The sequence below is a fragment of the Chelmon rostratus genome, chromosome 22 (assembly GCF_017976325.1).
Source record: "Chelmon rostratus isolate fCheRos1 chromosome 22, fCheRos1.pri, whole genome shotgun sequence".
NCBI lineage: Eukaryota > Metazoa > Chordata > Actinopteri > Chaetodontiformes > Chaetodontidae > Chelmon > Chelmon rostratus.
Window position 1 is genome coordinate 2,762,179 of NC_055679.1, and position 15,687 is coordinate 2,777,865.

General features: G+C 45.3%; 1 protein-coding gene across 2 annotated transcripts in view; it reads right to left on the reverse strand.

The window, feature by feature from the left end:
- Positions 1–15,687, reverse strand: part of scube1 (signal peptide, CUB domain, EGF-like 1) — a 97,247-nt gene that overhangs the window by 43,901 nt on the left and 37,659 nt on the right. For both annotated transcript variants that reach the window (XM_041963639.1, XM_041963638.1), the window contains exon 5: positions 1,035–1,163. In XM_041963639.1, coding sequence (XP_041819573.1) covers positions 1,035–1,163 — 129 coding nt within the window. The remainder of the gene's footprint in view (positions 1–1,034; positions 1,164–15,687) is intronic.

Here is a 15,687-nt window from a genome sequence, read left to right on the forward strand (position 1 = left end):
ACACACTTAGTGAGCTCTACAGGAGCTTTTCCTAAACTTTGCGGCCCACTAACCTGGACCAACTTTGGATCTTTTAGTGACTCTGAGGAGGTGGGAAGAGAGAAGAGTAGAAAAGAAAGGAAAAGCAGAAAGGATGAGAAAGTGAGAGACGAGTGGGGGAGACAGAAGGAGGAGAAAATGGAGGAGAGAGGTGAAAATGGAGACGGACAGAGAGGACATGAGAGGAGAAGGACGGGAAGATGTGTGTGTGCGTGTGTGTGGAGGCGTTGTAGACATAACTACCATTTCTTTCATCGCTCGTTTACTACCGTCTTGTGCCGCCATGCTCAACAGGCCGGCACAGCACTGGGTCCCTCGCCGCTAATGAAATATTACCACAGCGGGGGACGCATTAGAGCCTTTCAGAGGCTTTCACAATCTTTACACTCTCACCGTCTGAGAGGAGAACAAGATGTGTTGCCAAACAAAGTGTAACTAAAAGCTTATTTTTTTCCCCCTCAAAAACAGCAGCACTAAATTCCATGGCTGCAGGCACTCGGCGTGAAGAGTGAGAAACAGGGATGGAGTGGCGAGGGGGGGGGTTAGACACATGAATTCTCTCTACTGAATCCTTCAGCACCTTTAGCTTGGCCTGAAATGCTTAACTGATTTTGGTATTAAATGTCCACCCTCATATTTTACCGCTGAAGGCCAGCTGGATCCTGTCCATCATTGCTATTACAGATGTTTATTACAGGAACAGTTTAGATCCTTCATCACACCAGTACGTAACCTCAATAAAATCAAGTCTATGAAACAAACTATTAATACCTTGCTGCCATGTGGATTGTAAAATAAAGTGACAACTCAACTGACTAAAGATTAACAGATGATGGAAAGTGTTACGCAAAAGTGCATTTGACTGCATGTGGGATTTCAAGACCTCCTACATATGTGCGCTGCTCAACGAACAGCAAAGCCGACACGTAAATGGGAGGCTAGAGGTCGCTTCCTGGGGTGTGCAGGTTAGCGCTGAGGTCAGGTGTGATACGTACATGTACAGTCTTTCTGGTTTTTGGCCAGCTCAAAGCCAGGACGGCACTCGCACGACACCCCGCCTTTGCCCGGGGCCTCTCTGCAGATGTGGGCGCAGCCGTGGTCCTTGTTCATGCAGTTCATCCCGTCTGTGCAGGGGACAGAGACAGAGCAGCAGAGAAACTTTAAGCACTTTTTAAAGCCTGATAGTACAGAAGAGCTGAGAGGTCATCATCTCCACTGGCACAGAGCTATGCAGTAAAGAGAAAACTTGAAAACCTGTCCTCAAATCTGAAGTATGTCTCTATAACATTAAAAATTCAGGATGAAACAAGCAACAGAAAAATTCTTCGTCGTGACTTTACAGGTGTGGTTTGATCCACAGTTGATGGATCAAATGTGGATAACATGATGGCAGGTGCAAACCTTAAAAACAAAATGACCTGGCTACAAAACATACTGCAATGGAACAGAGGGCTGATGGAAACGGAGGGCAGGGCAACTTGTTTCTGCACTCAGCTCTGCAAGTTGGCTAAACTAACTGACAGCAGCTGGGAGGAGAGATGCTCCGCTAGGATTCTTAAACTGAATTATGACCGGGACGCACATGTTTTATTTCTCCGACTTTGTGGAAATATTATGTTTTCACAGCACAGAAGATCAACAAAGGCATTCAAATGTGGGTCTCACATGTAAAACACGCTGCAGGCAGTTGCTCTGCACACGATCTGGATGGTACTGTAACTGGCTGTTTGTTGTGAATAATAGTAATTGAAGCAAAGGTGTACGTAAGAAAAAAGTGTGTTTCTAAAAGGGAACTCCTGATGCTTTTACTGTGAGTGTGCGGACTCCACTGCTGACAACTTTAACCTCCCGCATCATCGTAACACCCATAATCACAGCAGAGGACCAGCTCAGAGACAGTGAGGAGACTTGTAACCAAAGGCCTGTGGTTTCTCTGGTGTCTGCGACAGCGAGCACGATCCTCAGGCTGAGCGGAACAGCCAAGGGTCATCAGACCACTGTTTGCTTTTCCTAATAGCTAAAAGGCAGCTTGACGTTTTCTGGAATCCCACTTTCTCACACTAAAATGCAGACACATTTCCTCTTCTGCATCAGCACTAATTAAGCCTTAATTTATGTCTCTGCTCAGCCCATATTCTCAGCCGTCACTGATCCGAGGCTTCTTCTTGTCAGCACCGACATCCCCTCCGTCCCGTCATTCCTTCACCCGGGCCTGTTTGATGTGGCCTCCTATCCCGGTGATTTACAGAACACACTGTGGCAATAATATCTGAAATAGGCCAGTGTTTAAAGCTTCATCATCAGGGAGAGGAGCTGGGGGAGGAAGCAAGGAGGCGGGGGACGGAGGGCCAGCCAAAGACATTACTGAGCTCTGGGAAGAAGTGGAAAAGTTAGTTTGGGAGTGTTCGGATGTCTGCTCGTCATGGCACAATCAGATGTCTTCACTCACAGAAGACGGTTTCCTTCACGAAGTTTGTGTGTTTACGGCAAAGCACGATGCCCTGCAAGCTGATGAAAGATTTACATCAAATGAACACAATGAGCTCCCTTAAAAGGACACTCCTGCTCCCCAGACATAATCCCTGTGTGTCTCGGTCCACTGTCTGCTGTTCTCCAGGTGCACCTGTTAATGGGAGAGCCATTCTCACATGAAGATGCGGGGTAAAGAATTAACTCCATTGTTCTTTTGGAGCATTTTCACTGACACATCCTCAGCATCAATCTTTGCTGGTTTGTAGCTCTAGTGTTGATGGCTGAGTGTCAGAGCTATTGCGCTTGCTCTAATATTGCAGCCTGGTCTCATGACCAAAAGAACATGACATCTTAACATGCAAGTGAAGTGATGGTGTCATATATTCAAGCCATTTCTAGCTGAGTCACCATTGTTGTTTAAAGCATGGACATGATCATTACATAACTTACATAACTGCATGCCTACTATTGTAACCATGACAACAAAGTCCCCTAACCTTAACTAAGTACTTGCAGGACTTCAACCCGACCGTCAGATCATAAAACTGATTGATTTTCCCACAGGGATGTGGAATGGTTTTGGAAGACATGGACAAATGATGTCACTCTGCCAATAGGGGCGTCAGATCATAAAACACTGTTATTTGTCATTCTAAAGGGCAGCTACAAATTACTTATAATCAATTTGGAGAACTTGCTTTCTTCTTCCTAAAGGACAATTTATGATTCTGTGTTAAGGACTTAGAGTGAAGCTATGAAACCTAAAGCACATACATAGCTGTCATGTGCTGTAACTACACGTCTGTGTTACAGCTGTGACTGGAGCAAGTTTCCAGTGCTGGTGAAGATTGTTGGTAGAGATGAAGCACAAAGCAAATTTTCTCTCCAAGCATCTGAGCGAACATCTAGCAAAGACATCCACACTGCAAACCTTGCATGGAGGAAGTCTCCTCCTCAGTAATGAGACACGAGAATATTTAACTGTTGTTTGTCTATGTCACATGGTTCATGAAAGACTGTGAATACAACACTGGGCAATATAATTATTCAAGTCCCAATATCTGTCCTGTGTTAAGTTGCTATCAATGCACACCACTGAGCCTACAGTGGGACTGCTGTGAACTCCTGGCATCAAGAATGCACCCACCTTAACCAAAGACCTTTCACAATTCCAAAATGTTTTCACCACTCCGAGTTTCACCCAATTTGATTTATAACATATTTGGATTTGGGGGGAAGAGTTTCATGAAATCCTATGGAATATAAACACCGCTGTTCTTCAATACAACAAAATGTCAGTGACCAAAGAACAGAATTACTGAGAGAGTTCCTGCATCCAGCATGATTTATCCTTTAAAACGCAGCCCATCACTATGTTTATTTTGATGAAGACTACAATCCAAACGCTGATGCTGACAATGTTTTACATGTGCAGCTTCAGCAGAGATATGTGCCGACACAGCTGTATTTGTGCGCTTTTGGACGCTCTGCAAACAAATCCCAGCACCATGTGAAAGATTTAAGTTGAACGATAATCCACATTCAAAGAATGCAATGAATGAAACATGACCCCCCCCCCCCAAAAAAAGAGACACAATATCAGATAAGTGATTAACTTGACTGTCGTTAAATTCCACCTTCACTCCTCAGGATCTGCGTTCATGTGGTAGCGCTCACCACACTTCATCTACAACGTGGATTTGGCTCAACGACACACCCCTTCCCTGGTCCCCATGTTGAATAATGTCCCTTCATGGGGCCCAAGAGTGTTTCAAGTGCCTCATTAGGGTGCCATTCCCCCCAGAGAGCCCCCTCCACAAACAAAAAGTCCTTTCTTAAATGCTGCCATTCTAGCTGTCCACTCCCAACAGGACCATTCCATCAAAGTCCAAAATCAAAGGAGCCAAAGGAAATTTTGCATTTACATGATTAACAAAAGATCAAACAGAATCTGCCCCTCTGTTCAACATTCTGTAATTTCACAATATATTTCAGTTAATATTAAATGCAGGTAGGTGTCATGCACGGCCAAATCTGGGCCCTGCACGATCCAGAAAACTGAGAGCAAAATGAGTAAAAACAGTCGCAAAAGCATGCACAGATCCTGTTTGAAAACTAAACTCATAAGAAAGCAGAGTATCTACAATCAATTTGAAGCTGGGAGAAGTTAAATAAACTGAGGCAGAGGGAGAAGGTGGACGCGGGCCTGGAACTCAGCACAATCGAGCCTAAAACAACAAACAGAGCGGCGGCCGCGAACTGTGGCCTCTCAGCGTGCCCGACGTGACGAAGCCTGCAGCTCACTGACACGTTTACCCGTCAGAGCCGGATAACCCGCACGGCTCCCTGGAAACAGATTCAGCGTCGACCTGCTGATACACACACCGCACGGACACAGCCACATGAAGCGAGTGTGAAAGTGACTGACCAGTGGAGCACTGCAGAAAGACATCCTGTAGGACAATTTCTGCATAATTCCTAAAAAAGCCCTTCACAAGAGAGATAAAATATAAATATACAGCAGTAACACGACAGCACAGGATGCCGATATTGTGTGTAGTATTTTGTAATGTTTCATAGGGATGCTCTTTTGCTCTTTTGCATGAACAACCAATCATCAGTCTGCAGCTGGCTCCAGTTCGTTCATTGCAGGCAGCTGTCAGCTCTGCGTGCAGGCGTGAATGGATCTCCTGACATGAACTGAAATCAGAGCCTGCCTAAAATGAATGGTAAACAATGCACGAGATGACGGTATGCGAGCATGCACCTACTTTGTTCCAGCTAAGCATGGGCTGTAGACAGGTTTCCAGCCGAATGTAGCGCAAGTTTTAGCTGCGTTTTACAAAAATCTGCGACAGAAAATGTGAATTCATGTGTTTCTATCCACGACCGTTATGCGATTGGTTCGGTGAGATAAGCGGCTAATTCTGTGCCGTTAAAGCTTTGCAGTCTTCATGAATGTCTGCTAAGTCTGCCTCCATTGCATTTTGCTTTTATCAAAGCGCCGACTTTTTCCACCAGGCATAAAAACTTGGCAATATTTTGAGATTTTTTTGAATTTCCTGTGTTTCCACTCAGTTTTTTTTTCTAAACAGGTGGATGAAACGCACCTTAAGTTTTGACAGTAATTCTCCAATTAGCAATGAAAAGGTGGAGAGAGGGTTGACTTTCTCCTTTCCAGCTTGGTGTGCAGCTTTGTTTAGATTGGGGAGTTCAGCAGGTTTACAACTACTGAAGCTCCTCACTCGGAGCCCCAGCAGGTCCAGATAAAACACTGAGACACGTCGTCATGGCCCAGCAAGAGCCCCCAGGACACAGTCTGTCTCTCACACAGTCCCTCCTCTGTCTCTTTTATTATCCTCTGTCTGTCTCTCTCTTTCACTTTCCCTGCCTTTCTTTATCCACCTCTCTCTCTCTCTCTCTCAGGAGCTCTGACTACAGATGAGGTCCAAGCATATCACAGCCGTGTTATTACAACCTGACTCTCGCAGCGTTACACCCCACAGCCCCAAAAGTCTGACTGGCAGAGTATAATGACAGAAAAAAAAAAAGGAGGAATGAAGCGAACGACAGACACGGATCGAGGAAGAAAATCTGAAGAAAGAGGAGAGGAATGTGGACGAGAGGGGAAGACAGACGGAGAGAGAGATGGATAATTTAGAGCCTCGCGGTCGCTCTCCTCCCTGCTTCCTCTGAGGCTGATGAGGAATGAGGTGATGCTGAACGCCAGTCCCACAACCTGATCTCCTCACCGGGGAGAAGGGGAGATTTCAGTTTCAGTCAGCCGTGAAGAAAATATGATGTTAACTGTTTGCATTCGATCGATAAAACATACTTTCGCAAAAACCTAAATGACAAAAGAGACTGACCCCCTGTCCAGTAATAAGAGTGCTTGTGTGCACTTTACTATACATGTGCATGTTCGCTTGTATATGCACACTCACTAATGACCACGTGCATGCCTGTGTGTGCCCGCACGTATTAGCAGTGTTTGTGCTGTGACTGTATGGTAGGCACAAAGCCACCCATAAAAAACTCCACTTAAAGGCCTCCTTTAAATAAACTTCAAACTCTATAGCAAACAGGACCGTTTTATTCTGCTGTAAAGCTTCCTCTTGCTGCAGAGAGGAGCTCTCACAGCTGGTTTGTGATGTGCAACGCCTTAGTGAATGTATGGTTGTGTTGCTTTTCATTCATCTGCTCTGTGGTTCCACTGCTGTCGGTGGTAGAAGCGAGTCCCTGCAGCAGTCCTCTCCCACGTAAGGAGAAATCTTGCAATCGGTGATTCTGTGTTCATCAAAATTGGGATAGTGTGTTGGAAAGGCGTGCTTTTGTGTTTCCATTAACCTGTAAACCCGGGTAAATAAACCCAGCCACGGCAGTTTGGTCACTTGTTACAAAAAGTGGAGGAGTCTTACATTTCAGGCTTAAATACATGATGAAGTGTGACAAAATATTCTTTATGAGTGTTGGAGTGAGAAGCTCACCAGACAGCAAAATCCCTCCTCAACCGTGCCCCACCCCCTCCGCTTTTCCATCCATGCTCTTGTAAATGCCATTTTAATTGAAATCTGTCAGATGCTGGCTGTGTGTCTCTCTCGCTGCTCTGCTGAAACCGCAGTGCTATAGGTGCTAAGCCATGAATTTCAATGAGAGCCTTTCTTCAACTGGCTGCATTGAACTCCTTTAAATAAGGACTGCGCCTTTCTAATAACCCTCCCCAATCTCCTCTTCAAACACTAGAGGAAACAAGCACCACACACACACACACACACACACACACACACACACACACACACACACATCCCTCTCCCTCATTCTCCTGCTTTCTCTTTCTGTATCTCACTCCAGCTTCAGACACAGCACAGTACAAGGACTGTGGATTGAACATAAACATATGAGTCCAGCTTTCATTTTAGTAATTATTACTGTAACAAACACGACACCAAGCTGGAACTCTTTGTGCTGTGTTATACATCGCGCTCCGTCAGCTCGGCTTTGGAAGGAAACCTGTTGAATTAAAGCCCTAAACAGGCTCCGGGTCCCGTTCTTCCAGAGCAAACAAGGCTGAAGCTCGGTAGTGAATGGTTGTGAAACCTGGAACATAAATAGCGTGTTTATCTTCCGCTTCGGTGAATCCGAAAAGAAAATGAACACGCCCGGAGCAATAACAGAAAGAGGGGACGAGAAGTAAAATCAGCTTTGTGACGGATAGCAGCAGGGTCAATGGGAAATGTGGTCTTAATTTAGAGAAACACTAACAAGCACTCGCTGCTGACAAACTGTCCTGACAGTTCTCTCCTCTATTTACAGTACCTTTAAAGGTCACACGGCATGGCCAGTTTGACTACCCGGACAACAGCGTTGAAGCTTTTCCTGCACTTTAAAGTTCTTCCTCCCGGGAATCATTCAGCTTTTTCCCAGGATTACCAGGATCTCTGGCCGTAGATGAAGGTTAGTTTTAAAGAGAGTTTCTGCTCCTGTTCCCTCAGATGTTTTTACATTAGAGGAACAAGAACTTCTCTTTAAAGAACATTATATATCCTGTTAACACTTTCACAATCCAGCGGTTATGTGGAAGTGTCTGGTCATCTTTACTGCAGCTTTGGAAGGGAAGGAATATCCTTGCATTTTTTTATTTTATTTTTTTTTTGCAGCTTGTGCAACCACAGCATTGCCGTTGTGGACTTTTAGTTGTAAAAGCCAGCTTAACTCAATATTCAACCAATTTGACAGCAATCTGCACTCAGTCCTACTGCTATGCTATATGCTATATGTATGCTATATGCTGACATCATATCTGGGGGATATGATGTTGGTAAATTTAGGTATAATACAGATATAGAGGGTTGTTTCCTGCATTAGTTCAGGGTTTTTGCTGACGTGTATTAAACAGACGCTGCTGATGGGAATGTCAGTTCTAGTTTATTCAGTCATGGTGGGAAAAGATGAATGTGTGTACCAAATTTAATGGTAATCCAGGCAGTAAATGCTAAGAAATTGGAATTGAAAAATAAAAATGAACCTCATGTGGCACTAGAGGAAAGTCAGAGGATTACCAAAGTAATTAGGATACATTATCTGGGCATCATGAATGTCACCACAAACTTTTTGCACCAACAGTTGTCAAAACAATTCACTGAAATTCAAAAATGTCATCTTCATGGTGGCGCTAGAGGAAAAGTCAGGGCATTACTGACAGACAGTCCGACTAACCGCCGTTGCCGAGCCTATAGCCACGCCAGTAGCATGGCTAAAAATAGTTTTTCCACCCAGCTAAATCATAAACTGTCATTCTAGCATGAAAGATAACTGGAAAAAAACACTGCAGGTTGATTCACTTATGCTCCTGTCATAACATTTCAATGACAAACTAAACCTATGGCAGGTTTGGAGGAAAAAATTCCCAGGATCCTGCAGTCCCAGTAATCTTCAGTGATGATCACGGAATGCACTAGTGGGTGGAACTAAAAGTCCAACCAATTAAGCCACTACACATTTCAATTATCGTATTATAACTAGTGTCCTGCACCCACATCCCGTTTCAAAACTTCATGCCTCGCAGTAAGAAGCCATGACATCGTTCCCTTGGATCTTTGCAGATTCATTCATCAAGAGTCATTTACAAAAAGGCGCAGCACATGTAGCTGCTGGATGCAGAGCTGGAAATCAAACCTGACAGACAAACAATACACAAAATGACTCCTTTGTTGCAGCGCCTGCCTGCAATGTCAGCACTACAAAATAACATTGCTTTGACAAAAGACTAAAGGCAACCAAATGTTAACTGTGATGGATTGGCTATATCAAGCAAGTTTCAAGTCCCTGCAAGTTGATTTTCAGCGTGCCCTGAAGTGAACTGGAAAGGCTGCCTGGAAGATAGGAAATATGTCTAAAACTGCCGGTGCTCTTTGGAAAATGGTCATCAGTCATGTAAAGTATACTTAATTTGTAGTAAATGAACTACAACCTGCGAACCCAGGGTATGGTTCTAAAAAAACTCATGCAGTGTGGGTTCCCGTGTCCTCTGAGGAACACCTATGGTGTTACATGGAGGCCAGAGAGCAGGCGAACCAGAGTTCAGTGTGTTATGTTAACAGAGTCCAGCTGCCGACGTTAAAGAGAGGAAAAACTTTTGGGGAACTGTTTGATTCACACAGCCCTTGTTAACTGAAATAGTCTGACTACAAAGCATGTGTGTGTGTGTGTGTGTGTGTGTGTGTGTGTGTGTGTGTGTGTGTCAGAGCGGTTCCGGCTGAGGCAGATGTTAGTTTCCTGTAAAAGGCTGGGAAGTGATGGACGTTTACTTCATGTGTGTTTTAATTCCACTCCCCGTGTTTCCTGTGGTGTTTGCTACCGAGCAGCAGCTACACACCAGGTCAGCTCCACGCCCTCGTATTAAACATTTCCACCGACCAAAGGCAAACTCTGGCCTAAAAATATCGGGTGGAAAGGGCAGAGCTGAGAAAAAAAACGTGGATTCCACCTTCCGCTCGCAGGTAAATAACTCATGTTTACCTCAAAGAGAGAGAGAAAAAGAGAGAGATTGCTAAGTCATTAGAGCTTGTTTTCAAAGTTAAAATCACACGCTGGAATAATATTTAAACTAAGTATTTATAAAATGAAGGAAGGAAAGCGTTAGTCACTTTCAGCGTGGATGAGTGTAATCGGCCTGGCGCTTCGAGGAAAGTTCACGTCGAGAGCTCGGACACACAAAAGCAGGCAGCAGAGGAGGTGAACAGGATCCAGATGCTCGGCGGGATGCGACACACTCACACACGATAACAACGAAAAATATAAAAGACCCCACGGTGATGCTAAACTGACAGCATCCAAAGACGCACACAAACACCAGGATTTCAGCTCCGCACACCAGGACCTCTGAAGGAGAGGGGAGGAAGTTAATACAAAACACAAACAGAGGCTGAGACAGGAGCTCATTTACACATGCCTGTTAAGTTGTGCATCATATTCCTTAAAAGTCTCAGAGAAGATAAACTTTGTTGATCCAAACTTTTGAACTTAATTGATTTCAGGAAATTGAACACTTAGCAATGTGTCTTTGGTCAAGGTAAAGTGTGATACAACAAACAAAAACAAAAATGATGGTATTTGACCCTGAGAACCACAGCTCTAAACCTATCCCAAAGGGCTATACATTATCTGCTGCCCTGTCGACAGGCAGACTGATGGTGCCAGTGTTTCTCGGTGAGAAATAACGAGTGCATGACAGATAAAAAGGCGTCTGCATCAGAAGACTGGCAGTGATAAACCAGAATAAAGCAGACATGTGCAAAATACAAGTTAGCTAACAAAATGCTCCTCTGTGTGTCTGCCAGCTTGTGTATGATTCAGGAGTCGAACACATTTGGAATCCACATGGTGCACGTTCTCCAGACAGGACGTACATTTCAGCATGCTTAAAATCACTTTTGCTAAGTTGACTGTACTTTAAGAAGTCATAACGTGCTGATGACGTGCTTCGACGCAGAGTAGGCTTTCTTAAATTAGAACTGGTGAGCAGCTACACTATCTGACAGACAGAGCTGGAGGAGTTTAGGTGTATGACAGGTGGAGTGGTTCTAGCTTTTAATGATGCTGGTAATTGATGATGATAACAGCCAGGTAGACAGAGCTCCCTGTACTTAGACTTCCCACGTGCCCCTGGGCTGTCATTTAAAAGCTCCGCGTACCTCCAATTTCCTGCTTTGGTTTGTTTAAAGTGAGAATTCCTCCTTCATGAAGAGTATGTGCATGTCGGCGTGTGTGTGTGTGAGTTGTGGTGCATGAAAATATGTCTATGCATCTGTGTCTATAGGTGTGTGCGTGTGTGTGCGTGTGTGTGTGTGTGTGTGGGAGTGCGGCAGCAGCCTCAGCCTCAGTCTGCTTCCTCTCCTCACAACTCCAAATAAACGCACGCATTGGTCCACTCCACCATGTTTGTCTCTCTCTGTTTATTTTTCTCTTTCTCTCCCCCATCATGCACAGCTCCCCCGTCCCCCGCTCCCACAATCCTTTGCTCTCTTTGCCTTCCTCTCTCTCAAAACACAGCACACTGTTATCCACATATGTATAAACTATGTCATTATTTCAAATAATAAACAACACTTTACTTTGCGCCCCCTCCATTTAGCATTCATAAGCAGCATGTAAAGATGTAATCAATAATTCATAGCCTGCTATAATGTGTTTATAATAGTCAAAATAATGAAAATACTACTGTTTGTAGCCCAGAAGTTTTCACGTTAGACGGAGCAGCACCAGTTACCAGTACTGCCCACAAGTGCCTCGTAAGTGCCCTGCAAGCTGGAGCGCCATGCATCAGCCTCCTGTTAATTGTAATCCCTACCATTATATATTGCCTTCCAGGAGATGACGACGGGCCATTTTCATCTCTGCCGACTGGGCTCATAAATCACACAGAGCCTCTGTTTCCCCGCCCGGCGCTGCGCTCATACCCACTGAGCTGAGCGGCCGCCTAATGATTTTTCAGACTGTCAGGAAAGGCTCGGACAGGGAGGACAAGTAATAGATGGGACTTGAAAACAAAGCAAAACCGACGGGGACGTTTTCTGCTGCGTAAGGATTCTTTCCCGATTGTTTGCTGATAAAAACGGTTTGTTTTTCTTGTCCGTGGTCCACTGGTGAGAATGGCCCGTTCATCGTGCTCCGCAGCTCAGAGACGAACAAACATTCTCTCGGAGCGCCAGGCACGGCGTCCGCATGAGATGGTGTTTAAAATTCCCAACTTACTGCCAACTCCAACTTTGCCAGGAATTTTGGTGTTGAGCTCAGAGAAGAATTTACAAGCGTATTGTTTTCACTCTGTTTTGGCGGAGGCTGCATTGTCCAAAAGGCACAATTAATAAATCAGAGACGGAGGCAGGCCCGGTCAACTTGGAGGCATCAATTTGTTGTCTAATACTACACTACAGCTAATCAGCCTCTGCGCCGCTGCTGCAAGTCAGACACGACTGGGAAACAGTGAACAAATGTTTCATTAAATGAGACGTTCACCGTTTTTATTAAATGAGACACCTTCACTAAAATCATTGCTGGCGCGAACACAGCACACATTTTTAACCTTTTTCAAAAGGGAGCAGGTAACCCAAGACTTTCGATGACAAGCCATATCCTCCATTTCAGAGATCCTCGAATTTCCCCAAAATGGAAATGAGTCTCTCCACTCTACAAGCGTGTCACCGTAGGGCCAGTGAGCCATACCTGACTCGTGCGCTCATAGCTCTCCCACATCATGACAGATCAGGAACATTCGCTCGGAGAGCTGTTTCCCAACTCGGGGTTGGGAGCTCGCAGGCCAAAGTCTCGGTTCTCGCCTGGATGTGCTTCAGACGGAGCTGTGAAGCACAACAGAGTGGAAACAAACCATAATGGAACAAACAATTGTTGCTAGGCTTTATTATCCCCCAGGCGGGTGTCAGGGAGAAAGAAATGAGCCGCGAGCTGACACTTACCATATGCAAAGCAACAATCTAACACAAACTGTCTTTGCCTCCTCACACGCACACGCTGCCTCGAACATAGAAACAAAACAGTGGAGTGTGTAATCATTTGTTTCTACTAAACTATAATTTGAGAAGCCGGTTGGAGCCCAGAACTCCCGATCGCTGCAGTTATGGTGAATATGGCATGTCAAGGCGAGATCAGCAGTGGAAGACGTGTCTGCATTTCCCCCTAAACCATTCAATTCAAAGCTCTGTCATACTGAGCTCTCCGCAGATTGCTGGAAAGGTCGCCAGCAGACATGACAAGAATGCGGCAGCAAATTTGACTTACAGGAGAAGACCTGCAATGTACATCAACATGAACAGGCTGTAGACAAACTTGGACAGCTACAATGGTCTCCCTAATTAGTGCATCACCATTCTGCATGCTCGTATAAGTGTTAATAATATATACTTAATATTGCACAGTATGCCTGTACAAGAGTATGTGCAGCCATGTGGGAGTGTGCAGTGTGAGACGTCCTAATTTGGTTTAAGGAGGAAACCTTCGGAAGGCGATGGATGCAGCAAACCCGAGAGAGAGCAGGAGCGACAAGAAAGAGCCGCGAGAGGATGACATAGAGAAAGCGAGTAAAAGACAACCCGAAGAAGGGAGAGACGAAGCGAGGGCGAGGTGGAAAAGAAAACGTGAAAGGAGATTCCTGTGGGTCGCTGGGATGCTGCTGCTATTCCTGTGCAGGAGAGGGAGGTGGAGACAAGTGTCTGATTGAGGGTCTCTGGACGGGTGGAGGGCTGTGTGGTGGTGGTTCCGGGTTCAGAACAGCCTGCCGGAGCGGGGCAGCGGGACTGCACCACAAGCATCTTCACGGCTTGTTTACCGTGAACATCCCTCTGACAGAAGCACGAGTTACACGCTAACACAGTAACTGCTTTGATCTAGATATGGAGGATCGTATTCACACTAACCGGAATTACATAAATACTAAAATTTAATGAAACACTTTTAAAGAATAAAGAGCTTAAAATATATTTTTACTGTTTAATGAGGGAAATCAGTGGATTTACAGTTTCAGTTATACTTTGATTTTCCATTTATTTTTCTGTATATGCAGTCATCTGTGGTCTCATTGGGTGGTAAAACGTTCCTAATCCACCGCACAAAATAAAAACAACTCTCAATGGCTGTCACCTGAATTTGTTTCCCCCCTTGTGAGCGATCCCAAGACTTTCAGAAATAGTTTTGAAGGAAGGAGCGGAGAGAGAGGGAGAGGGGGGTATATTCACATGCTGGTTTATGGGGTTTCCAGAGAGCAAACACCCTTCTATTTCTGCATCTCTTTCACCTCTTTCTCTGAACGTCTCCTCAGTGAATCCTCTAACATCCCGACACTGGCTCCTAACATGAGAGGTCACTCTGCCGCCGCCTCTTCCTCTACTTGATCTCGCCCTCCTCCCGCTCAGTCCTCACCCCTCGCCACATTCCTCCAGCTTCTCCTTTTTGTGCCGTCGCACAGATGACAGATGACCGTCCTCTCATCCGTCTTTGAACTTGACTGCCACACTGTCCCCATTCACAGCCGCATGCGTGTGAGTATTGTGCTTCGTGAACGCGTGTGTGAGTGTGTAGGGAAGGAGAGGACCGCCCCTCTGCACCTCAGGATCGCCGCTCCCTCAGCACCCCTCGCCGCCGCTGATTGAGCCCATAAATTAAACGTGACAGGCCTAATGGGTGGGGATGCCTGGGGAGCGGGGTCAAACGACTTTAAGAAAGCCGAGCGGCATGAAATGGATGCCAAACACGCGTGTCACAAGTCGCGTATCCCGCCCAGCGTCTGTCACTGCCACTGTGGGTGTGGAGGGCGACTGACCGAGCCAGAGGAATGATGTCAGTGCCCTCAAATCCGTGTGATCCAGAGAGCCTGTCACATGGGACATTTGGCTTTTTTACTTTTCAGGAGGCACTCAGTCAACGGCAAAGATGACAAGAAGTGAGACTGTTGTAGCTTCATGTTCATAAGGATCAGCTTTCATAGAGCTTTCCTTGCATGAGCTTTACTGCCATGACAACATGTACTTATAGACTGAGGAGAGACACAAATGAAATGTTTGGGATGTGAACCATAGGTCACTGAAGGGAATGTTTCAGCCAGATCTGAATTTGAGGCAACAATCAGAGCCCAAGATGTTGCTTTAGCATGCTAATGTGCTCACATGCTAATGTTTTGCAGTGATGTTTGAACTCAAACTGCACCATTACTGTAATGGGAATGTCAGAAATTACAAATGTTAATTTTGATCTGACAGTGGTGCTATACATGCAGTCAGAGGATCACCAAAGTTATTCCTTCAATTAGTTCACCCTGCGTACGAGTTAAAAGTCTGAACCGAATTTCATGACGATCCCTGCGATAGATCTCACTAAAAACCTCATATGTCAGCTTCATGGTGGCGCTAGAAGAAAAGCCAGGGGATCAGCAGAGTTATTAGGATTCATCCATCCGTGGGTATCTGTACGTACTGTAATATCATGGCAATCCATCCAACTAAGTCGTTGAGACAGTTCAGTCTGGACCGAAGTGGTAGATCGGCCGACACTGCCATCCCTAGAGCCCTGCTGCGCGAGCATGGCTAAAAATAAACAACATGCCTGCCACTGTAAATGTAGTCTCCCCTTTTACTCAGAACAAATGAGCACTTTATTCCCACTGTA